At 39.2% G+C, this 26,506-nt stretch overlaps 1 protein-coding gene across 1 annotated transcript in view; it reads left to right on the plus strand.

Annotated features, from left to right (window-relative positions):
- Window positions 1–26,122, plus strand: part of BUB1 (BUB1 mitotic checkpoint serine/threonine kinase) — a 49,768-nt gene extending 23,646 nt beyond the window's left edge. The window contains 15 exon segments of the mRNA XM_045828025.1: window positions 1,113–1,241; window positions 1,334–1,444; window positions 2,226–2,325; window positions 3,278–3,359; window positions 5,964–6,138; window positions 7,622–7,706; window positions 11,029–11,267; window positions 12,382–12,525; window positions 22,480–22,595; window positions 22,917–23,078; window positions 23,211–23,368; window positions 23,467–23,551; window positions 23,553–23,642; window positions 24,192–24,298; window positions 25,853–26,122. Of these exon segments, the coding sequence (XP_045683981.1) occupies window positions 1,113–1,241; window positions 1,334–1,444; window positions 2,226–2,325; window positions 3,278–3,359; window positions 5,964–6,138; window positions 7,622–7,706; window positions 11,029–11,267; window positions 12,382–12,525; window positions 22,480–22,595; window positions 22,917–23,078; window positions 23,211–23,368; window positions 23,467–23,551; window positions 23,553–23,642; window positions 24,192–24,298; window positions 25,853–26,048 (1,979 nt within the window). The 3' untranslated portion in view covers window positions 26,049–26,122.
- Window positions 26,123–26,506: the final 384 nt, after the last annotated feature.

Below are 26,506 nucleotides of genomic sequence, written 5' to 3' on the forward strand. Positions count from 1 at the left end.
TTCTCCAGGTCGCTCCAAAGTCTGTGAGGTGGCCGTGTGTCATGAAGCCTTCAAGAGTGCAATGAAGTTGAGTGAGCTTTCCTCTTAGAATGTTAGGGTTAGGTGAACCCTGGATCATCTCAAGTAGAGGTAGAAATCTACTTTTTAGTCACATCTTATTAGTTAGAATCATTCAGAAACTTGATTTTTGAAAACTTTACTATTAAATTTCTCAGAATTTATCTAAAACAATAGTTATCTTTAATATGTCATGAAGTAGGAAAGATGATTGAAAGTTTAATTAGGAGTGTTCTATTTGGTACTACTTAGCAAGGGGCATTTGCACTGAACGTGTTATAAATAAGACACATGGTTTAGACATTCACTCCACACAAAATGTCAAGTGACTGACATTTTTTCCAGTGAGAGTAATGTGGAAGCAGAGCTTTTCAAAACAGCTAGAGACCCCTGCATCGGACCCAGACTTCCTGAGCACTCTCTGGGTGCCTGGCACTGGCATGGGGAGTTAGGGGTACAATCATGAACAGAAAAGACAAAACCCACCTGTGTGGAAGGGAAAGGAAATGTTGCTGTTGGGGAGGTGGATCGAAACTACAGAGGTCACCAGGGAAGATGCCCAGAAAGAAAGTAATATTTGGGCCAAGGCCTGCTCATGTGGGCAGCTTGGAAAATCTGTTGCAGACTCGTGCAGAAACCCCAGGTGGGAATGTCCCCAATGTATCTAAGCACAGTAGAGGCCTGGGGACCCACATGTGCAGAGCCTGGACTCCAGCTGAGTTCTGAACATTTAAATGGAAGTATTGACATGTATTTCTTGGGATATAGTGGAGCTAAGGGTTTATTATGACAAGACTGGCACTTTGATAAGATTTTAGACCAAACCATTTTTCTCTTTAAGCTTTCATTTCCTTTTCTGTAAAAGCATAACTCTTGCCTTACATACCTCATGAGATCATAAAAATAAATATGAAAGTACTATAATAATGGAAGTCCTTAGTGATGATTATCAACAGTAATAAATGTTTTAATTGTAGTTTCTTATATGGTATACCTTTTAAATTATTCTGATTTCCCTACTGATAGAATGCATTTTGTCCCCATTTCTTTAATAGGATGTGAAACACATAAGGTTTTTAACACAACTTCTTTTCACACAACTCCAAACACATCACTGGGAATGATTCAGGCAACACCATCCAAAGCGCAGCCGTCACCCACCGTGCACACAAAAGAAGCATTAGGTAAAGCCTTTGGTTGGAATATGTAGCCTCTGACAACAAATTAATGAAAGGTCTTTGCAGTCCTGTTTACCATTATTCTTTCTACTCTTAAGGGTTCATCATGAATATGTTCCAGGCTCCTTCACTTCCTGATGTTTCTGATGACAAAGAGGAATGGCCATCTCTAGATCAGAATGAAGATGCATTTGAAGCCCAGTTTCAAAGTAATAACAATTTGCTTAAAAGTTACTGAGTGCATAGCATTGTGGATGGTTGTCACAGGAAATATCAAGGATTATACAAGAATTGGCCCTACCTTTGATTAGCTTGCCACATAAGGGTAGGGAATGTGTGAAATTAAAAAATCAGAGAATGTTTGACAAGGTACTTGATGTGTGTCGTAGAACTGGTTTGTTTGTATTTAAAAAAATAATAATAATAATAATAGTAGTACCAAAGAAGGACAAGATCCTCATAGGTAGAAACAGCCAGGAAGGGCTAAGTACTTCAAGCCTGACCTGAGTCTTGCCTGGAAGAAGAATGGTGAGGAGAGTGCCGGGGGCCAGCAACCAGCAGCCTGCTTTTGTCTGGAGTTGGTGTTCCTGCTGGAATCCAGAAAGGGATCACAATAAAACTAAATAAAATCCAGTTAGGCTCGGGAGGATCTAAAATATAAAGCTACAAGGTTAATTCTTATGCTGAATGGGAAAGAGCCTTGAGAGCTTTGTTCAGTGAGTCAGGTGATAATAACAATATTTCAGGAGAATGATGAACACCATGTTTTATATGTGGCGGGACCTGCAGGCTGGAGTGAGAACCCCTGTGATCATAGTTAAGTTACTTTATCTCAGTACCAAGTGACTATTACATTACCTAATATTTGAAAAGCTGTTATTTTCTGTAAGCTTCTGTTTCATTTTCTTATTTGTAGTTGAAGTTTAGCATAAAGGATAATGTTTTTCTCCTGATGCTGTAATTAAATGCTGTTTTATTTTTCTGTTACAGAAAACACAAGATCTTCTGGAGCTTGGGGAGTCAATAAGATTATTTCTTCTTTGTCATCTGCTTTTTCTGTGTTTGAAGATGGAAACAAAGAAAATTATGGGTAAAGAAACACCTAGTTAAAATCACATTATAGGAGATACCTGTTGTCACAGTGGCGTGGAATGCTGCATTAAATGCTGCATTAAATGCAGCATATTGCAGCATTGGTTCCTCTGTGTCTCAAGGCAGTGAAGTGGTGGTGGAACGGCCTGCCATCAGGTGGTCTGCGGTACAGTCAGCTCTGCCACTGATAAGCCTTTTGACCACATGACCAGGAGATTGTTGCTGAAGGAGTCAAAAGGAAGTCCCATGCAGGAGTCAAAAGAAAGCAGACCTTCCACAATTAAAGCATGTAGTAATAAATAATCAGAGAACTCAGGGATTCTGTGGGTTTGAACTTTTACTAGATATGAGTGGATTCACCAGTCCAGATATCTATGTGTGCTCTCTTTATATTTGCAAGATGGGTCAAGTAGAAAAGGAGGTGGCTAATGGGGGGTCATGCATCAGGGAGAATAAGTTTTAAGGCTGAGGGAAACTATTAGAGTGGGTAGCTCCAAGAATTTCACTATTAATAGTTTAAACTGTGGAAAGAGAAGTGTCGGTGTGGTTGAAGGTATGACAATATGGAAGAGATTTATACTGAGGCAGAAGGGAGAAGGAGCCAGCAAGCTAATTCTCAGAGAGAAATCCCACAGCTAAACCAAGCACTGGAAATAAATCAAGTGCATGGCCTCCCTGAACTTCTGTGGCCACAGTAAGACTTACATATAACTCAGCATAATAGAAACTTTTGTATTTCCCACCCTCACTGAAGTAACTAGTTCTACTCTTACACACATAGTCACATTAATTTATTTTGTATTCAGTTGTGCTATAACTTGCATACATAAGGAATATGTATGTAAATATTAATTAAATAGGGTAACTGGAAAATGTTTCTAACACTAAAGTAGCAGCATGTATTTCCTTGGCATATTTTGCTATTTATGAGTTTGCAAATCTTTTCTTAGATTACCACAGCCAAAAAATAAACCCACAGGAGCCAGGACCTTTGGAGAACGTTCTATAAGCAGATTTTCTCCAAAACCAAAGGTAAGTAATCTCTGTTTCATCTGTGAAATACCCATACTGTCCCCCCAAAACTGTACCCTTCATATGACATTGTATTTTTCAGCACAGCATTACCTACACCATCTAATTTATCAAGCACAACTACTTGGTTACCCTCGTTTTACCAAGCAAGGCCCCTTGTATTACCAAGTAGTTGTGCTTGATAAATTAGATGGTGTGTAATACGTTGCTGAAAAAAATACAGTGTCATATGAAGAGTACCGTTTGGGGGGACACTATTCTACAATTATTTGAATATCTAGTACGGTGCCTGGCACTGGGATGCATATAGAAAGTAAAAAAGGAATTTGGTGTGATACTTGCTCTGAAAGAGCCTGCCTTCTAAACAAGAGGACCCGTGGTGTGGGGGGATGAGAAATACACATGTTTCATATATCTGGTATGTGATGCCAGCAGCGAACTGTTGGAGGTAAACTGGAATGGTCTGTCGTCAGGCACCTCAGCAGACTGGTGTCACCTGGTTGCTGGCCCACAGCATCGTGTGCAGCCTACATCCAGCTCCCGCTGCAGCCCTGAGTGTTACCAAGCTGCACTTTCCATTTACCCCAAGCTGCTCTCTGTTGTGTATGTCAAAGAGGTGCTGAGGAGCTCTGCTAAACCCTGGGTCATGTTTTTTTTTGTTTGTTTTTTAAAGATTTTATTTATTTTTAGAGAGGGAAGGGAGGGGGGAGAGAGAGAGAGAGAAACATCAGTGTGCGGTTGCTGGGGGTCATGGCCTGCAACCCAGGCATGTACCCTGACTGGGAATCGAACCTGCGATGCTTTTGGTTCACAGCCTGCGTTCAATCCACTGAGCTACGCCAGCCAGGTGGGTCATGGTTTTCATCCCACAGTGGATTCTTTCAGCTAAATTATCACCCAGTTCTTGGACTAGTCCTGGGACTAGTCCCAGTTCTAATGCTTTGGTGGACTTTTTGACCTTAAAGTTTTCCAAAATAATAGGCCAAATTTTAAATATAGTAGCCTCATGTTGTGGGTGTATTTTATGGAACTATTCAACTATATGCGTGTTGACTAAATAACCCATAATGAATTATCCATATATCCTGGCCCTAAGCATAAGCCAATTGCTTTATCCCATGTTCACCTAAAGAAACCATCAGCCAGCTTTTCCTGCAGTGCTGGAAGAGATATGGTAGAATTTATGGAGTGCAGTATATGTGAAAACCAGGGGTGCCATTTTTATGGGCAACTGAAGAGCTTTGGTCAAACTGACTTTAGCACTATTGTCATAGACTCTAAAACTTTTGTTTTTGAAGAAATAGCTGATTCTAAGGCTGGGGCTAGAAAATACAAATGAGCATCTTAAGGGTCAGAAAGTAATGAAATGCTTTAAAAAAGATGGAGTACACCTTAGGAGCCCACCTGAGCAGCCAGTGGCCATACCTGGGACAACATGAACAAGGAAATAAACAGAATAGGTTAGCATTAGACTAACCCAAGAAATAAAATAAATACCCATACTGTTGTAAATAAAATACAGGAGAAAGGATAAAATATCTTTATAGAAGGACTCCAGTAAGGTAAAAGGACTGAATGACAATAGAAAATGGCCATTAGAGCCACAGTAATAATTGCTGCAGGCAATCCCAGGAGAATATTACAATTAGCTGGAGAAACTTGAAGAAGAAACATGATATGTGTATAGCTTGCCTCACCTAAATCAGTTAATCACTGTGGTGGTTTTAACCTTTGTTCCCAAAGTCTTTGATACTCCTTTATCCTTGGTGGAGCTTAGTTTACCTTCCTTTGAGTGTAGGCTGTCTTAGTGACTTGCTTCTAGCAAGTAGAGAGGGAAAGCGAAGCACTGTACCTGCAGTGGAGAAGCCTGGCAGACATCACCTTGACCAAGTGATTGGTGCACCTCACCAGTGGTAAGCTGGTAATGCCACATGCCCTCCAACATGACAAAAGGAGAAAGGGCTGTTCACCCCTGGTATTCTTCCCCCAAATTTATAACCCCAGTCTTAGCCCAAGAAAACATCAAATAAACCTAAATTGGAGGTACATTCTACATTGTACTTACTTGATCAGTATTCAGGAGTGTCAGTGTGAGACAGCCTAGGAAAGACCAGAAACCTGGCATAGACTAAAGGAGGACAAGGAGACATGACAACTGAACGCAGCATGACAATCTGGGTTGGATCTGGAGACAGAAAAGGAACATGAGGAGGAGAATGAGGGAATCCAAATAATGTCTATAGTTAATAGTATTGTTTAGTTTTCACAAATATACCAGGGCTTAATAAAATGATAATGTTAGAAGCCTGATATGGGTATGTGAGAAATTCCTATGTAAATCTGTACTTACCAAATTTTATAGTGTTGTAAATATTGAAAAAACAAAAATGTGACCCTGTGTGGGGTGTGAGCCCACTGGGGTGTGAAAAGGAAGAGTCTAGTTCTGGAGAAAAGATCAGAACCACAACATCCTTGGCTGTGTGTTAGCCAGGGCTACACCTATGTGGTCTTCAATTCCTCATTTTTCTGAATCTTAAAAAGTTAAATTTTGTGGATGGTGCAGGGAGGTGACTGCTTTTTTTTTCAGTTTCTCTTTTATTACAGGAAGTCGCTCATGCTGAAGAGTTTTGGGATGACTCCACTGTGTGGGGTGTCCGCTGCACCAAGACACTGGCACCCAGTCCTAAGAGCCCAGGACACTTTACGTCTGCTGCACGGCTTGCATCTACTCCTTTCCACAAACTTCCAGTGGACTCAGCACATGCTCTGGAAGATAAAGGTTGTGAGACGCTTACTTGTATAGGGTATAGGTTTATTTTATGTTTTAGAAAACAAAAAGGCCACAACAGACAAATTAAATTATTTGAATGCTAAAAATAATGAACATTTATATTTTCTTAATTTGGTAAGAGTCACAAATAGCAAATTTTAGTCCTTGATATTTGTCTACTTATCTCATTACTTTAGAGACGTAGCCAAGTACTAACTCAGAAATTTTCTTTACTTTTTTGTGATTTGACTCCAAGACAGCAGTGAGAAAACTCAAAAATAGTCATTATTTCTCCCAAACCTAACACTTCTATACCAAAGATCTTTATATATCTGAATTGGACCTTAATGTATAATATTCTCACTGAGCACAGTTAGTTATTACTTAATAAGAACCAGCCTACAAAATATATATACTATTAGATCCGAAACCACCTTACCATTTTGGTGACTACTGATATACTAGCCAAACTCCTGTCACTGCTGGCACTTCTTAAAAAATGGCAATTGGTCACCAAAGCATGCTGGTGAAGGCAGTGCCAAAGAATTTCACTCCCATAGGTTGAAGCATATTTGAACCCATAGACTTAAAAATGTTTAACTAAAGGGGTAAAAACTTTTCATAGAGTATTAACTCAATATGGTATATTTATTTTCTGAGTTTTAAAGGACAGTGCAATTGAAACTTGGACAATTGCCAAGTATTATGACAAGGTTGTCACTTTAGTTAAAAAAAAAAATTCAAGGTTTTTCCACTCAAGAAAACTAATCAGTCAAGAGCCTTTCAAAACAGTCCAGATTGGCTGCACTTAAGAGTATTTACCAATTCAGTTCAATAAATAAAAGCTAGTGATCTGGTATTAAAAAGTATTAGCCTCTATTTGGTGAGGCGCAGTATCTGATACAGTTTGATACTTGGCCGTATGTAGTATTAATATCAGTTGGTAGAAGCTTGTTCTATATTCTGCTCTTATCTAGTCTGTTGATTGATAGTTATTGTTTTTAAGTTAAAGAGAGTGATAACCATTGCCAGGAAGCTTTCTGATACAGACATGCTACATCATTCAACTAACTACCAATCGGCTGACTGAAAGACACTGAGACCTCTGCCCTCCAGAGGCCTGGCAGCCTTTTTTGCTCCCTATCCTTGTTATTAGGTTCTCCCAAAGCAGGGTGTGGCCTGCCACCCATACCAGTAACCTCCCATGGTTTGATCGGTCCTCCTCAGTGGACCTGCCCCTCTTCTGGCCCTGTTCTCTGGAAGGATTGTATGGATTAGACGTATAAAGTTTAAATTCTCCATATATATAAGTAGTAGAAAATTTTTTAAGTGATTTTTCCCCCATTTAAAAAAACAGTAGTACATTTTACCATGGAACACTACTTTTACAATGAAAGTCAGTATAAAAAGGAATCCTGGACTTTTAATATGGAATCATATGCATATATACATGTGTGCACATAATGTGTGCCTCTTATTTTTTATGTTTCAGAGAATGTGGCAGCACAGTGCACCCATGTGACTCTGGATACTTGTGAAGAAAACGTGGTGGAGCCCTCAAAAGACAAAAGGTTCAGGTATTGTGACCATGTGGTTCTGTCACTCATTTTCTTTCTAGCTTTCCACTTAAGATGTGATGGAATTCCAATCCTTAAAGACTAACAGAGTCTTTATGGACTTGCAGCTTTAAGTCAGAAAGTCCTCTCTGTGGCTAAATACAAAGATCAATCTAAACACAGGGTACATCAGGTCAGTAAGAGAAGCAGTGAGATAGCAGAGAATCCCTGTGGGAACAGTTTCTGAGTCTGACTTCTACTCATTCTGGGAGCAGAACTGCAGATGCTTTGACCAGCCGAAGACCCTGACATAGAAAGACTATTGTGGAACTGAGCAAACAGAATTCCTTCTCTATACCCACTGTAATTGAGAAAATTGTTAATTTTCTTTTATGAGGAGGAAGACAGTGTTTAAACCTCTTAGGCATTGGTATAAAATGCAGACTTAACATACATTAATGTTTTACAGAAGTAAAATTCCAATATATTTGAATAGATACTGAAAGTAGCTACAGTCTTTTAAGCATTAATTCTAGAATAGTGGCTGTGCTTTTCAGGTACTATGTCCTTTCACTAATCTTACAGTAATTTTAGTTGTAGGAACTAGTCTTTTCTACCATTATAGATGAGGAAACCAGGTTTAGAAGGCTAAATAAATGACCTAAAGTCTTACAGCTTCTAATTGTTAGTGCTGGAATTTGAACCCATAATTCTTATTTCAGAACCCTTTGTCTTACCACTAAACTGTACTGGCTCTTGTTACCAAAAACTCCCTCTTAAACTAAGACCCTAGTAAATAAATGATTGGATAAAGGACATGGGCAGAATTTAGAAAAGAAAAAATAGTGAATAAACATGTGGGAAATAGTTGACTCATGAATAATAAAATTAATGCAAATTAAACAAACTGCCTTAATTTAAAATTCTGCCCAACGGGGCATAACCTGCATAGCCCACCAGGAATCTTCCTACATATAACTAAACTTTTGACTCTCAATACCACCATAAACTACACATGGCATAAGATTAACTTAGAAGTTCACAGGACAGAAATCACAGTTGCCAGCAAGGTAGTACTACCCAAGAAAACATGGACCTCCCAAGACACCCCCAAGTTGCAAGGAAACAGGATTTACCCAGGTACTCTCCAAATATTGAGCTCCAGAAGGGACAGACCCTTTGTGAGGGTCGTTGTGCCCAAAGTCTGCAGCTGTAGACTCTCAGCACATACTTCTAATTCTCCCAGTCTAGAAACAGTTACCAGTGAGGGGTATTTTTTTTTACCATAATCAGTGATGACAGTAAGCTCTTACCTTTTCAGTTTTCAGGGGGAAAGAATTAGAAAGTTAACCAAAATAATTCTCATGGAGAGGTAGAAAGGTTTTGTTAGTCTTTTATGCACCCATACTAATTTGGGCACTCATGTTGCTAGTAGCAGTGTACATTGTTTAGAAACAACTTTTTCTGTGTTTGGCTACTGCTATTACCTGTTTTGTTGGTAATATAAATATTGAAAACATTTTCAGTATCTAAGAACCATGGAATTTTTATATTCTAGCATACATCCAGTGGATCAAATGGTGATTAGTCATTAAAATCCATGGCTGGATTGGTGGAGAGACTTTCAGGCACAACCTCTACCAAATGATCAAGGTTAATGTCACCAGTAATACCATTTAATGAGAAGGGCACTTCACCTCTGTAATATTTTTCTCCAAAACCAGTACAGCTCAGTCATGAGGAAACATCAGAGAAACCCAAATTGAGGGGCATTCTGTAAAATTCATGGCCAGTAATTCTCAAAACTGACAGGTCTTGGAAAACTAGGAAAGACTGAGAAACTGACACAAATGAGAAGAGGGTAAGTTAAACAAGATAGCTAAATGCAACATGGTGTCCAGATTTGGGTCCTGGAGCAGGGAAAAGGGCAATGTGGAAAAGTGGTAAAATCTACATGGAGTCTGGATGGTAGTTAATAGTCATATCAGATGTTGGTTTTTTGGTTTTAACAAAGCAATCACTATAACTTTGGAGGAATTGGGTGAGGAGTATATGGGAATTCTGTTATTTTTGCGACATTTTTTTAAAATCCAAAATTATTCTAAAATTAGTTTTTTAAAAATTCACAGCAAGAAAAAAATGACTGTCAAGAGGTAAAAATGCAAAATGAAATTTTATGTTTAAATTCATCTCTATAAAAATATATTCCTACTCATGCATTTTACGTATATTGGATATACAGGTGGGGGAAGTTATGTGTGTGGAGCTGTGTATACAGTCGAGTCTTCTTATTTGCTTTGGTTCTTCCCTCTGAAGTCACTGCAAATACTGAATCATTGCCCCTAGGAGAAATACAGAATGAGGTTCCTGTGAGCCTCTGGTCACAACATATTGTTCACAGCCACCTTATTTAATATTTATTGTTGACTCATTACTATGGAACTCACTGCCGCCAGCACTGTAACTCATGCTGAGGCTCACCCAGCACACATCTCAGCCTTCCTTCATTTAGGCTCCACATTTGAAAAACATATTAAACAGTGAAATTGAAATCACCCCCCCCCAAATGCACAAAAACACAAAGAAAAAAAAACCAAATAATCCTATCAGTAAGTGTGCTGTGAAAAGACACATTTACAGTATAAGAGCTGAAACAAGACAACTTAAGGCCTTACCCCTCACCTGAGACCATATTTTTGCGTGACTCAAATTTTTTGCCACTCTGCATTTCTGCAGGTTGAGTATTGATTTGGGGTTTACACATAAGTTTTAGCATGAATGAAAATTCATAAATATGGAATACATGAGTAATGAGAATTGACTGTACAGATAGATATACCGTATATATGTGTGTGTGTGTGTGTGTGTGTGTGTGTGTGTGTGTGTGTGTAGAAATGTGCCAGTGTTAGGTTGCTGGATTGTGATCCACACTTTCTGTTTGTTTCAGTGTTATAAAAGAAGGCATTTTGGAATAAACATTAAGTGTTCAGTCTTGGTGACAGTACTAATACTTAGATAACCTAAGTACAGGGGAAATAAGCCTGTTCCTGTCAACGTTTCCTACTAAACAATATCCCCTGCTATATCTATCTATCTATCTATCTATCTAATATATTTCCATGCCTTTGATTTACTTCTAGTATGGTAGTGACTGTGTATTTGCATATATTTGGATTTTTTTCTGAAGAAAATGCTTTAATCAGCTCTTGGTGAAGCACTTTTGAAATGTCATTCCTAGAGTGAAAGGAAACTGCTTCCTGAGACTTTCATGTGATCAAACCCAGTAGACTTGTAACCACATGGTGTTTTGTTTCCTTCTCTCTCATTCTTTTTATGTATCCAGTTCAATTCAAGAGAAAAGCCCAGAACCAGCATCCCCCACCAGTGCATCTGCAGCATCCTCGCTGCATCCAAGCCAGCCAACTCCCGGTGGCGTGCTGACCAGCAAGGCGGAGCAGAGCCTGAAGGCTTGTACACTCACAGACACTGACCTTGCTGTTGTGGGGGAGCCATCAGACGCCAGCGCTGGGCTCCAGGCAGAATGGGTGCATCCTCGTTCACTTAGGAATGTCGTTACCCCAAGTATGAACAGATTCTCAGTCTTCATTGTGCCACTTAATAAGGACAGTCTCCTGGTAAAAGCTGCTTCATGAAAAGCTCCAAGAGCAGGGACTCGAATGTCATTGAGTAGAACACAAGTTCAGACAGAACTTGCATACTGTATCACAAGGTAGTACAACAATAACATGCACGAGGGCAAGTTCATCCATTTTAATTTAAGAATGTCAAAATAACTACCTATTGGAAGAAGGAATTGGTATTGGAGGGCCTAATGTGTGCCAAGAATTTAATATAATGCTATTATCTCCCATTTTATAGGAAAGTGACGGAGCTCAGGGTTAAGGGACTCCTAACCCCAGGCTACGCAGAAACATCTTGCATGGTGGTTAGAAGTACTGTCTCTGGGGATAGACTGGCTAGATTTTAATCTTCACTCCCCCTTTTATGAGGTCATGTGATCTTGGCTGAGATTATTTCAATTATTTGTGGCCCCCTTTCTGTAAAGGGGTGGGAATGGTCGTACCTACTTCAGTCTTATTATAAGGGCCAAGTGAGTTACTAAATGCCAAGTACCCAGGACAGTGTCCTACATAGGCTTATCACTGAGGAAATGTTAATTATGCTGGATTAGTCTTTGACAATTGCCACTGACATTTTTCCTCCTTTTAGAAAAGATTTCTCTTTTGTGAACACCAAGTATCTCATACTTGAAGATTGCACATAGGTAGTGTAAGTGTTAAAAGGCAACGTATTTTGTAGATATAAGTAGAAAAGCAATTTGGAGAATATATATCTGAGCATGCTAGCAGTAACTGATATCCAAGTCTGCCTTTAAAGGCATGCACCCATAATTGTGCTAAGGGCCGTATCCAGCAATTCCAGATGAGTGAAACAGGTACCTTGCTGTTGATTTCCTTTCTCCCAACTGAATGCTGATCTAAATTTGTAGATCTAAAATGACAAATAACTGTTATAGAACCACCCATTTTGACTTTTGAAAATGGTTATTATTTGAATGAATGCTTTTTACAATGAGGCTCCTGAAAGCTTATTTGATGCATGTCTCACTTGCTTTATTTGTGTATCTTAGGTACTGAAGTTTTCTTTTTTGTTCCCATTCCTTCATTCCTTTAAGACTTCACTGTTGAAAATCCATGGGATGATCGATTGATTTTCAAACTTCTGTCCAGGCTTTCTCAACCAGTGTGCTCCTATCTAAATGCTTTTGAGTGGCAGTGCAAGCTTCCTGCCATCAAGCCCAAGACTGAGTTTCAACTGGGTAAGAACTATGTGGTAGTAAAACTTTAAACTCTCGTTTCTCTGGGGGAAGTCAGTGGTAACCGGTGTGAATGTGATTCTGCTCTTGGCACCACAGCCACCTTTTACCCGTAGGACTAAGCAGAACATTTTGTTAGGCCATGACAGAACATAGTGTTTTGATTGCTGTTGGGGCTCTGACTTACAGAAGGCCAGTTGGCAATACCTAATCAAAATTTAGAATGCACGTACTTTCAAGACATGGACACCATTTCGGAGAATTTCCTGCAGATAAATTACATGCATTCCAAATAGCGTGCATGTAAAAGCAGCAGATTGGAAGCTACATAGGTGTCAGTGGGGACTGCTTCAATAAATGGCTGGACACCTCTACAGTGACATGTAGCTCTCTGTACTTACAGGAGATGACCTCTCAAACATGTGGTTAAGTGAAAGGGCAGACTAGTACTATGTGCTGCTTTCCTTTTTCTTAAAAAGGGGAAGCTCAGATATATATTCATATTTGACAGTATTTCCAGAGAACTCTTGAAAGATACTCAAAGTAATAAAAATGGCTGTTAGTGAGACAGTAGATGTGAATAACAACGGGACAACCCTTCTCGCAACGTACTTCCCACGCACGTATTTGTATATAGGCTCCCTTATTAACATCTTGCATTAGTGTAGTACATTTGTTCAACTTAATGGGCCAATATTGTTATATTACTATTAACTAAAGTATATATTAGGATACCGTCTCTTGGTATTGTACCTTCTGTTTTGAGAAATGTGAAATGAGTACACCCATCATTACAGGATCATACAGAGTAGTTTCACTGCCCTAAAAGTGCCCCGTGTTCCACCTGCTCATCCCTCCCTCCTGCCACCTGAAACCCTGGCAGCCACTCATCTTTTTAATGCTGTCTCCATAATTTTGCCCTTTCCAGAATGTCATATAGTTATAATCATACAGTATATATACTTCTCAGACTGGCTTCTTTTGCTTAGCAATATGCATTTAAGTTTCCTCCATGTCTATTAATGGCTTAATAGCTCTCTTTAATGGCTGCGTGGTAATCCACTGTATGAATGTATCATCATTTATTTATTCATTCACCTATTGAAGGCCATTTTGGCTGCTTCCAAGTTTTGCCAATTATGTAAACATTCCAGTGCAGTTTTTGTGTGGACATAAGTTTTCAGTTCATTTCTGTAAATACCAAGGAGTTAGATTGCTGGGTCATATGGTAAGAATATGTTTACTTTTGTAAGAAACTGCCAAACGGTCTTCCAAAAGGTTTTGTACCATTTTGCATTCCCACCAGCAAAAAGTGAAAGTTCTGTTGCTCCACACCCTCACATCATTTGGTGTTGTCAGTGTTTTCAGCTTTAGCCGTTCTGATAGATGTGCAGTGGTTTTTCATCATTGTTTCTAATTTGCAATTGCCTAATGACATATAATATTGAACATTTTTGTATGTTTATTTGCCATCTGTATATTCTCAGTTGAGTTATATGTTCAGATCTTTTGCCTCCTTTTTAATTGGGTTGTTCATTTTTTTTAAGTGTTGAGTTTTAAGAGTTGATTGGGTATTTTGGATAATAGTCCCTTATAAGTGTTTTGTAGACATTTTCTCTCAGTCTCTGACTTGTCTTTTCATTCTATTAACTATGTAGGCAGAAGTTTTTGTGGTAATTTTAATGAAGTACAATTTATCAATTTTTTTCTCTCACAGATCATGCTTTGGTTGTATCTAAGGGGTTATTGGCAAATCCAAGGTCACCTATGTTATCTTCTAGGACTTTGACAGTTTTGTGTTTTACGTTTAGGAATATGATCCATTTGACTTAATTTGTGAAAAAGGTTCTCTGTCTAGATTTATTTTTGCATATTGATGTCCAATTCTGTCACCATTTGTTGAAAAGACTCTCCTTTTTTAATTGAATTGTCTTTGCTTTGTCAGTGAGCAGCTGACTATATTTGTTTGGTTCTATTGCTGGGTCTCTTTTTCTCTCTTCCATTGATGTATTTGTCTATTCTTTCACCGGTACCACAGTGACCAGATTATGGTAGCTTTTAGAGTAAGTCTTCATGTCGGGTAGTGTCAGTCATTTGATTTATTCTTCAATATTGTGCTGGCTATTCTGGGTCGTTTTCCCTCTCCATATAAACTTTAGATGTTGCCAATATCCATGAACTAACTTGTTGGGATTTTGATTGGAATTACATTGAATCTATAGATTAAGTTGGAAAAAATAACATCTTCACAATATTGTTTTCCTATTCATGTACATGGGATATCTTTATTTAAATCTTTAATTTCTTTCATCAGAGTTTTCTTGTTTTCCTCATATAGATAGATCTTATACATATTTTCTTAGATTTATACCTAAGTGTTTTTTGATATATTTTATTGATTATGCTATTACAGTTGTCCCATTTCCCTCTCCACTCCCCTCCACCCTGTACACCCTCTCCCACCCACTCCCCCCTTTAGTTCATGTCCATGTGTCATACTTATAAGTTCTTTAGCTTATACATTTCTCATACTATTCTTACCCTCCTACCTACCTACCATCTATGCTACTTATTCTCTGTACCTTTTCCCCCCTCTCTCCTCCTCCCACTCCCCTGTTGCTAACCCTCCATGTGATCTCCATTTCTGTGGTTCTGTTCCTGTTCTAGTTGTTTGCTTAGTTTCTTTTGGTTTTGCTTAAGGTGTGGTTGTTAGTAATTGTGAGTTTGCTGTCCTTTTACTATACGTGCTTTTTTTTTCATCTTCTTTTCTTAGATAAGTCCCTTTAACATTTCATAAAATAAGGGCTTGGTGATGATGAACTCCTTTAACTTGACCTTATCTGAGAAGCACTTTATCTGCCCTTTTATTCTAAACGATAGCTTTGCTGGATAGAGTAATCTTGGATGGAGGTCCTTGCCTTTCATGACTTGGAATACTTCTTTCCAGCCCCTTCTTGCCTGCAAGGTCTCTTTTGAGAAATCAGCTGACAGTCTGCTGGGAACTCCTTTGTAGGTAACTGTCTCCTTTTCTCTTGCTGCTTCTAGGATTCTCTCCTTATCTGTAATCTTGGGTAATGTAATTATGATGTGTCTTGGTGTGTTCCTTCTTGGGTTCAACTTCTTTGGGACTCTGAGTTTCCTGGACTTCTTGGAAGTCTATTTCCTTTGCCAGAGTGGGAAAGTTCTCCATTATTGGTTCAAATATGTTTTCAAACTGTTGCTCTACCTCTTCCCCTTCTGGTACCCCTATAATTCTGATGTTGGGACGTTTAAAGATGTCCTGGAGGTTCCTAAGCTTCTCGTTTTTTTGAATTTTATTTCTCCATTCTTTTCTGGTTGAATGTTTCTTTCTTCCTTCTGGTCCACTCTATTGTTTTGAGTCCCAGTTTCCTTCCCATCACTATTGGTTCCCTGTGCATTTTCCTTCATTTCTTTTATGGTAACTTGCATTTGTTCATCTAATTTGCGACGAAAACCAACTAATTCTGTGAGCTTCCTGATCAGCAGTGTTTTGAACTGTGCATCTGATACGTTAGCTATCTCTTGGTCGCTCAAAAGGATGAGTTTGGGGGCACTGATTTGTTCTTCTGTTTGAGCTTTCTCCCTCTCTCTCTTTTTTTTTTTTTTGGTCTGGTTGCTGCTGTTATGGTGAGGGGTGGAGCCTTAGGTGTTCACCAGGGCTGGGCACCCCAGTCGCTAGACTGTGATGTTGTATGTGGGGGCGGGGCCAATAGGGAATAATGGCGGTAGCTCCGTTCTCTGTGGGACCTCAGTCCCTTCTCTGGGATCCTGGGTTGCGCGTTCTGGCCTGCTCCACAATCGCTGCCTCACTGGGTCTGCCAGCTGCCGCTTGTGTAATGGGACAACTGCGATCTTGTGCACCCCAGATGCCTTACACACTCCCGGCTGCCTTATGCACCCAACTCTCCCTGCTCTCCGAGCCTTTACCCTCGCCCAGCTGCTTGTCTCCACCCCTCCTACTGGTCTGGATGAACGGGTCTATTTCAACTTCTTGGCTGTCTGACTTCCATTCAGATAAATTTACTGTTGGTTCTGGATGTTATCCTGGCTCTAAATTGTTGTTGTTCCAATCTTGGTTGTGCGAGGAGGTACGGTGCGTCCACCTATGCCTCCATCTTGGCCAGAAGTCCTATTCCAGCATTTTTTACCTGCACGTTCGAGTCAGTCAGGTGTATCAGTGCTTTCAGCAGAACCTGCCTTAGGCACTTAACCCTTCGTGGCACAGGTGTGCCAAAACAAAACAAAAAAATGGCCTAAATGAAAGAACAGATCAAAGCTCCAGGAAAAATACAACTAGGTGATGAAGAGATAGCCAACCTATCAGATGCACAGTTCAAAACACTGGTAATCAGGATGCTCACAAAAATGGTTCAATATGGTCACAAATTAGATGAAAAAAATGAAGGCTATGATAAGTGAAATAAAGGAAAATGTACAGGGAACCAACAGTGACAGGAAGGAAACTGGGACTCAAATCAATGTTGTGGACCAAAAGGAAGAAAGAAACATTCAACCAGAAAAGAATGAAGAAACAAGAATTCAAAAAAAACAAGAAGCTTAGGAACCTCTAGGACATCTTTAAACGTCCCAACATCCAAATCATATGGGTGCCAGAAGGGGAAGAGAAAGATCAAGAAATCGAAAACTTATTTGAACAAATAATGAAGGAGAACCTTACCATTCTGGCAAAGGAAATAGACTTCCAGGAAGTCTAGGAAGCTCAGAGAGTCCCAAAGAAGTTGGACCCAAGGAGGAACACACCAAGGCACATCATAATTACATTACCCAAGATTACAGATAAGGAGAGAATCCTAGAAGCAGCAAGAGAAAAGGAGACAGTTACCTACAAAGGAGTTCCCAGCAGACTGTCAGCTGATTTCTCAAAAGAGACCTTGCAGGCAAGAAGGGGCTGGAAAGAAGTATTCCAAGTCATGAAAGGCAAGGACCTCCATCCAAGATTACTCTATCCAGCAAAGCTATCGTTTAGAATAAAAGGGCAGATAAAGTGCTTCTCAGATAAGGTCAAGTTAAAGGAGTTCATCATCACCAAGCCCTTATTTTATGAAATGTTAAAGGGACTTATCTAAGAAAAGAAGATGAAAAAAAAAGCACGTATAGTAAAAGGACAGCAAACTCACAATTACTAACAACCACACCTTAAGCAAAACCAAAAGAAACTAAGCAAACAACTAGAACAGGAACAGAACCACAGAAATGGAGATCACATGGAGGGTTAGCAACAGGGGAGTGGGAGGAGGAGAGAGGGGGGAAAAGGTACAGAGAATAAGTAGCATAGATGGTAGGTAGGTAGGAGGGTAAGAATAGTATGAGAAATGTATAAGCTAAAGAACTTATAAGTATGACACATGGACATGAACTAAAGGGGGGGAGGGGAGTGGAGAGGGAAATGGGATAACTGTAATAGCATAATCAAGAAAATATATTTTTAAAAAATGCTGGAATAACTCGTCCCAGTGTAAAAAGTCTATCCACATCACAACTACGGTTCCTTAGAAGAAAGTACGTTTGAGGTAGAAGGGATCACAGTTCTTTTCTTTCTAAGTTTTCCTTATTTCATTTTCTTGACCTATTGCATTAGCTAGGCCTTCCAGTATGATGTTGAATATGAATAAGGAGAAGACACGTCCTCACCTTATTCCTGATCTTAGTGGGTAAAAAAATGTATCTAGTTTCTCACTCTTAAGTATGGTGTTAGCTGTAGATTTTTTGTAGATGTTCTTTATCAAATTGAAGAAGTTCTCCTCTATTCCTAGTTTGCAGAGTTGTTATCATGAATAGGTATTGACAAAAAATACTTTTTCTGCAGCTATTGATAATGATCATGTGATTTTTATCTTTAGCCTCTATATGTGATTACATTAACTGGTTTTTTAATGTTCAGCCAACCTTGCATACCTGGTTTAAATCCTACATGGTCATGATGTATAATTCTTTTTGTAGTATTTTGGATTTGATTTGCTATCAAACCAAATATTTTACCGTACTTTTTTGGACTGTAAGATGCACTTTCATCCTTAAATTTGGGAGGAAGAGGGGGGTGCGTCTTATAGTCTGAATGTAGCTTACCTGGCTCACTGTGGGGAGGGGCGGCAGTGGAGTGGGGTCACAGGAGGCAGGAGCAGGGTCGCCACTGCATTTTTCTCCCAAATGGGGGTGTGAGCAGGTGCTTTTTATAGTCTGAAAAAAATGGTATTGGGAAATTTTGCATCTATGTTCACTAGAGATGTTGGTTTGTAGTTTTCTTAGAATGTGTTTGCCTGATTTGATATTAGGGTAATGCTGACTTCATAGAATAGGTTAGGAAGTTTTCTTTCTGGCTCTGTCCTTTGAAAGATACTGTAGAGGGTTGGTATTTCTTCTTTAAATGTTTGGTAGACTCAACCAGTGAGACCATCTGGGCTTGGTGCTTTCTGTTTGGGAAGGCTATTAACTATTGATTGAATTTCTTTACTTAGAGATAGGCCTATTCAGACAGTCTATTTCTGTGTGAATTGTATAAGATTCTTTCTTTAAAGGAATTGGTCAATTTCATTTAGGTTATCAAATTTGTGAACATTGAACTGCTCATAGTATTTCTTTATTATCCTTTTAATGTTCATAGAATCTGTAATGATGCCACTGTTTCATTTCTGATAAGAATAATATGGGTCCTCTCTCTTTTTCTTAGGTAAACTGGCTAGTGGTTTACTGACTTTATTGATCTTTTTAAAGAATCAGCTTTTGGGTTTTTTTATATTCTCTATTGATTTTCTGTTTTTAATTTCATTGATTTTTCTATTTTTTTTTCTGCTTTGGATTTAATTTGCTTTTTTCTAGTTTTCTAAGGTGGAACTAAGATTATTAATTTTAGATCTTTGTTCTTTTCTAACATGAATTTTAATGTTACAGATTTCCCTCTAAGCATGCTTTTGCCACATCCAACGGTTTCAATAAACTATTTTCATTTTTATTTAGTTCAAAAATATTCTTCAGTTCATCTTGAAATTTCTTCTTGGACTCACGTTGTTTCATCTCCAAGTGTTTGGGGCTTTCCCATTATCTTTCTATTGATTACTAGTTTAATTCCATTGTAGCCTGAATGCACTTTTTGTGTGATTTATTTATTTATTTAATTTGTTAAGGTGTGTTTCATGGCCTAAACTGTGGTTGATCATGGTGAATGTTTCATGTGAACTTGAGAAGAATGTGTATTCACCTGTTGGGCGAAGTAGTGTATAAATGTCAATTAGATTAGTTGATATGTGGCACTGTTTAGTTCAGCCTTGGCCTTACTGATTTTCTGCCTGACAAAGGGATGAAAAAAGCTCTCACTATAACAGTGAGTTCATCTATTCTTGCAGTTCTGTCAATTTTGCCTCACTGTTTGTTTAAATCCTCACCCAGGGGTATTTGTTGACTTTAGAGAGAAAGGAAGGGGGAGAAAGAGAGACAGAAACATTGATGTGAGAGAGAAGCATCACTTGGTTGCCTCCTGTGTGTGCCCCCAACCAGGGATAGAATCTGCAGCCTAGGCATGTGCCTTGACTGGGAATTGAACCTTCAACCTTTTGGTGTACGGCATGATGCTCCAACCAATGGAGCCACCCACCTAGGAGCCACCCACCTTGTCTCACTATTTTAATACTCTGTTGTTAGGCCCATACACATTAAGGACTGTTACGTGTTCTTAGAGAATTGACTTGTGCATCATTTATTTAATACCTCTTTTTATCCCCCGATAACTTTCCTTGCTCTGAAGTGTGCTCTGTCTGAAGTTAACATAGCTACTTTAGCTTTCTGTTGATTAATGTTACTTAGCATGGTATGACTTTCTCCATCACTTTATCTATCTTTATATTAAAGTGTTCCTCATAGACAACATGTAGTTGGATCTTGGGTTTTTATCAGCTTTGACAGTCTCTGTTTTCATTGGTATGTTTAGTCTGTTGATAATTTAAAGTGATTGGTGATGTCGTTGGATTAATATCTACTGTATTTGTTACTGTTTTTCTATTTCTTACCCTTATTCTTTGTTTTCTTTTCTGTCCTGTCACTCATTTCATTTATCCATAAGGTACACTTACTGATATAAATGTATCAGAGATTTTATTTTATTTTTTTTCCTACACTTTTCTGGTCTGAGTTTCTTTTCTTTTCTTTTCTTTTTTAAAACATTTTATTTATTTATTTTGAGAGGGTGGGAAAGGAGAAAGATAGGGAGAAAAGCATCAATGTGTGGTTGCCTCTCACACGCTCGCAGCCCAGGTCATACCAGCGTTGATCCGTTTTCCGGATCAATACTAGCTACATTTGCCATTGCCATGCTGATCAGTTCCCTGTACAAAGGAACTAAGATAAATAGGCCTTTATGTAAGGTTTGTGTTTATCTGTCTTGGGATTAGGCTATGTTTACTGTTTGTTGTCACTGCAGGTATCAGAAATAAAATTTCCTTTTGTGTTCTTGTTTCTCTCTTGTTATGTCTGGGTTTCCCTAGACACTTGTTCTTAAATATGGGCCCGAGATGTCATTTCTTTCTGTCATGACTCACCTTGTACTGGGGTTGGGGCTCCTGGACCTCTGCTCTGGCACGTTCTTATTCTTTGATTGCTCCTGCCTGACTCCTCGGTTTGGGGGACAACGGTTAGCCCATGACCTCGGTTCTCTGGTGGATCTAAGAATTGTTGATTTTCAGTTTTTCAGCTTTTTTTTCTTTTTTTTTAAGATTTATTTATTTTTTAGAGAGAGGCAAAGGGAGGGAAAAAGAAAGGGAGAGAAACATCAATGTGTGGTTGCCTCTCATGCACCCCCCTACTGGGGACCTGGCCTGCAACCTAGTCATATGCCCTAGACTGGGAATTGAACCAATGACTTTTTGATTCGCAAGCTGGCGCTCAGTCCACTGAGCCACACCAGCTGGGGCTTCAGCTTTTTTCTTATTGTGAAGATGGAGTGATAACTTCCAAGCTCCTTATATGCCCGATAAGAAACCAGAAGCTTGCTTTTTTTATATTTGATTTTTTGTATATGTGAATTATTTTTTTAAATTAATTAAAAATTTATTACATCTTCACCTCTGTAGTCTTTCTCCCCCAAACAGTAACCTTAGTGTTATTGAAAAATATCAGGACAAATCCAGTTTGAAGATTCTGTAGCCTGACCAGTACTCCTTGCAACTGTCATGGTCATCAAAAACAGGAACTTAGAAACAGCCTAGCAGAGGCTAAGGAGACTTCATGCCTGTATCCTGGAACATTTGGGGGAAGTGGTGATATCTGAATAAAGTAAGGAGCTTGGTTAATAGTAACATTACCAGTGTTGGATCTTTATTTCTGGCAAGTGTACCTCAGTTATGTAAAACCTAATAGGGGAAACTGGATGCAGAGCAGACTATCACTCTGCTATCAGTGCAACTTTTCTGTACATCTAAACTGTTCTAAAACAAAAGGTTTACTTCAATAAAATTAGTTATCTATTAGAAATATTGGGACAATTATAGTTTGTCCTTTTTATTCTAATCTAGAGCATAAATTTTTCCAAGGTATGTTTAAAACTTTGTTTAGCACTTTACAGAGGATTTTGCTTGTTCTTTCTAGCATCATAATGGTCTTGTCAAGTAGACAGCGCAGGTAAAACCCCTTTAAATGTGAGCACATTGGTGAAGAGAGAGTGGCTGCCCAGGCCCCAACCACTGAGTGATAGGGCTGGCCTGGCAGTGCTGCCCCTGCTCCTTCATTACGTCATTTAAGAAGGGGGCTATTTTGTGGCAGGTATTTAACTGTCGTGCAAGATGAGAGAAGCATCTCCTGAAGGGGCTATATCTATGTTTACTTATTAAAGTAATTCAAGCACCAAGGCAATTTCATAGATACTTCATTTTGGTAAAATCTTTAATGTTTTGAGCCTTTGTTTTCATGTTGACATACCTGTCTCCTAAGGTTCTTTGCTGGTCTATATTGATCACCTTCTTGGAGAAGGGGCTTTTGCCCAAGTCTATGAAGTTACCCATGGAGATGTGAAGGATACCAAAAATAAACAGAAATTTGTTTTGAAGGTAAGTGATCTGAGCAGCTTTTTGTTTAATATAGAAATGCACTTTAGAACTTGAGTTAGCCAGCCTCTTTTTTCTCTATTTTAGTATAGTGGTGGTTTCATTTAGGTCTACAGCCAGCACTTAAAAACCGAAATTATCCTACAAGGACTCAGAATTGCCTTGCCACTAGAATTATGTTGTAGCAGGTCCCATACTGCAACACACAGTATATAGCTTGTCATCACTTCCTACCCCGTGTTCTTCCCACCCCGTGTTCTTCCCACCCCATGTCTTCCCACCCCATGTGAGACTGGATTTGAATGTCACATACCTGGTTTGCAGGTCCAGAAGCCCGCCAACCCATGGGAGTTCTATGTTGGGACCCAGCTGATGGAGAGACTAAAGCCCAGTGTGCAACACATGTTCATCAAATTCTATTCTGCCCACTTCTTCCAGGACGGCAGTGTATTAGTGGGAGATCTCTATAGCTATGGGACATTACTAGTAAGTGTATTTGCTTTGATGATGTGGACATGAATATTTTTATTGGAGTTGTTGGCAGGGGCAAAGCTCTTGACTTGAAATTTCACTGATTCTATGTAGCAAACTCATCATTCCACTTTCCATTGTTTCTAGAATGCCATTAATCTCTATAAAAACACCCCTGAGAAAGTGATGCCTCAAGCTCTAGTGCTGTCCTTTGCTATCAGGATGCTCTACATGATTGAACAAGTTCATGACTGTGAGATCATCCATGGAGACATTAAGCCAGACAACTTCATACTTGGAAGCAGGCAAGTGTTGCATTTTTAACAGGGTTCTCCTTTTACCATCTGCCCAGCAGACTTTATCTGTGTTTATGCAGCCTGTCCCTTCTTTGTGTTTAATACAGATTTTTGGAACAGGACAGGGAAGGTGATGACTTTTCTGCTGGCTTGGCGCTAATTGACTTGGGTCAGAGTATAGATATGAAACTTTTTTCCAAAAGGAACTACATTTACAGCAAAGTGTGAAACATCCGGTTTTCAGTGTACTGAGATGCTCAGTAACAAACCATGGAACTACCAGGTATAGAAGTAACATGAGAGATTTGGAAACATTTTTTCTTCATTACACTACTATATTTTCAAAATGAATTTGGGCATCTAGTTAGTTTGAGCTGCTTTAGTTTCCTTTCCCGGGGTTTAGGCCATGCTTGTGTTCAGTCCCAAGCACGTTCCACAGCGAGAGGCTTTGGAGCACCGTGCAAGCAGAGGCCAGGTGCCAGGAGAAGGAGTGGGGAGGCCTTCTAAGCTGTCCCTGTGGGAGGGGGGCGGAAGTGTTGCTTTTGTCTGTGGGTAACAATGAAGGACTTGGAAGGACACAGTAGCTCAAAGAGAACAGAGCTTTCCAAGGGGCTACCTCAGGGAGCCGTGGGCAACGGTTTCATGGAAGCTTCCAGCAAAGCCTAGACAGTCATTCAGTAGGGCACACCAGTGGGATACTTGAACAGATGATGTCCAAATTCTTTAAAAGTAACATCTTGTGATTATGTATTTTGCTTAGTAAGTTAGATGTTTTAATATAGTGATACGAGAATTAGTATTTCAGACATATAGAGCTGTATTTTCTTTGTAGATTGATTACTTTGGAGTTGCTGCAACAGTGTACTGCATGCTTTTTGGCTCTTATATGAAAGTGAAAAATGAAGGAGGAATCTGGAAGCCTGAAGGTCTTTTCAGACGGTAGGTATTAGCATTAGGTGCTTCAGTGAGAAGAGAGTAAATGTGGTAGAATGTTGAGTTCCGTCTGTGGGGGGAAATAGATCTCTGCCACTGCACGGAAAACCCATGCCTTGGAATGTGTGGTGAGATGGCATAGTCCTGGGCACTGGGAACAGTGAGCAAGCTCCACAGCTTCACTCCTCTGTTCCCATCTGTGACAGTGGAGCAGCCAGTGCCCTCATTGAAGCATTGGAAGCTCTTGGCCAAGTAGTTGGCATCCTATACACACCTATTGCCTGGTGTTACTGAGCCTCCGGTTTTTGCTTGTTTGTCTTCTTGCCTATGTAAGTAGAAATAATAATGATCTTGCTTATCCCAGGTGTTTATTATAAGAAGCAAGAGAAATAATACATGTGAAAGTGCTTTGTAAGTTATAAATATGATGAAGCAGCCATCCATCACAGGATAAGGTTTTCAGGTTCCACCCCTGTATGACTATAGCGTTTCTAATACTGTTTTCTCAAGGGGAGGAAGGGGAAAAATTGGGCCACTGTAATAGCATAAACACTAAAATATTTAATAGGGAAAAGACTGTTTTCTCATCTATTAAAAAATATTTAACAGGAAAAGACTTTCCTCATCTATTAAATCTGTGGAAATTAGTGACTAAACTAGGACTCTTCATTTCAATATGGATACCTCTCAATGTGTGAACTATTGGTAATATTTAAGCTGAGCATTTGGTACATGTACATTAGATCATATTTACTTTTTCTTAAAAAATATTTTTGTGGTATAAAAACATACGTTGAAAAATATACTCATCTTAAGTGCACAGCCCTCATGGAGTTTTACATAACCTGACAAGAAAAAGACCAGTCAGCAGTAATTCTACAAAATGGAGCATAAGTTAGGTTCCCCAGAAGAAAACTTATAACAACTATGCTTTATTCTACATGAGTCATCAATTTAGCAACTACTTTACTCTTTCTCTTGCTCATAATGGAAGGACCAGAGAGTTGCTCAGAAGGCTTCCATCTCTGACCAGAGAAACTTTAAGTTAACCCTCAGCAGGCCTGATAATAACGGGCTGGACTTCCTGCCTGGAACACAAACTTTCGCCCAGTGCATCATGTCCATGTCCTGGAGTTTTTGCAGTTAGCTTCGGAGCTCTGTTCTGGGCAGTCCAGCCCATCTGCCTGGTCCTGGAACCTCTGTAGTGAGGCCGGCAGAGCCACTGACCAGATTATCAGATTCTGGCAGTACAGAAATGCAGGGAACAAAAAGCAAATTAACGTCCTTTTTAAAAAAAACTTAAAAGAGAAAGTTTTGCCACTGAAGAGCTACTGTAATTGCTAAGACTGCTTAAACCACTTTTGGGGAACAGGGGTGTGTATAGACATTTAATTAGATCTCTTGTTTATAAGTAGATCCACCATTCCTATTCCTGATGCACTGAGTTGTGTGTGGGTTAAAATTGTATTGGGCTGTCCAAGCCTGTGGGAGTCCAAAGCAAGAGTGGGGTTGCCTGCATGTTGAATGCTACATTTTATCCTTTATGTTTTCTTTCTTTAGGCTTCCTCATTTGGATATGTGGAATGAATTTTTTCACATAATGTTGAATATACCAGATTGTCATCACCTTCCATCTTTGGATTTGTTAAGGCAAAAGCTGAAAAAAATATTTCAACAACACTATACAAACAAGATTAAGACCCTCCATAATAGGCTAATTGTACTGCTCTTAGAATATAAGCGTTCTCGAAAATAAGATATGGACACTGCTGAAAAATCACTTTGTAAATGCTGGCCTGCTCACTTTCAGCCTTAATGTCTCCACTTTCATTGTTTGCGTAAATGTTTCTTTTTTAAAAAGTCTGCAAAATATATTCATGTTATTGCTTCGTTGTTATCAATATTTCAACAGAATACACATAATAAGGCCCCTGTGTAGCAGGGCTGCTCTTGTGACGTAAACATTTATGAGAAGAATTGGGATGTGAACATTCTCTAAAACTGCTTAAACACTGACCTGTTCTCTGTAAGCCCGAAAGTGGCCAAAACAGCTTCCCCTCTCTCCCAAATTTGAGGGCTTATATCTGTGAAAAAATTTCCTAAACGTATCCCAGGGACTCAGGTTGTTATGAACAAAGGTCGCCTGTCTTTAATTGCCTGTTCTTCATTGCTATATATGGGAAATTTTAAAGAGATAAATCTTAAACTTCTTCA

Source organism: Phyllostomus hastatus, unplaced genomic scaffold, assembly GCF_019186645.2.
Source record: "Phyllostomus hastatus isolate PE091 unplaced genomic scaffold, TTU_PhHast_1.1 phas_scaffold_78, whole genome shotgun sequence".
NCBI lineage: Eukaryota > Metazoa > Chordata > Mammalia > Chiroptera > Phyllostomidae > Phyllostomus > Phyllostomus hastatus.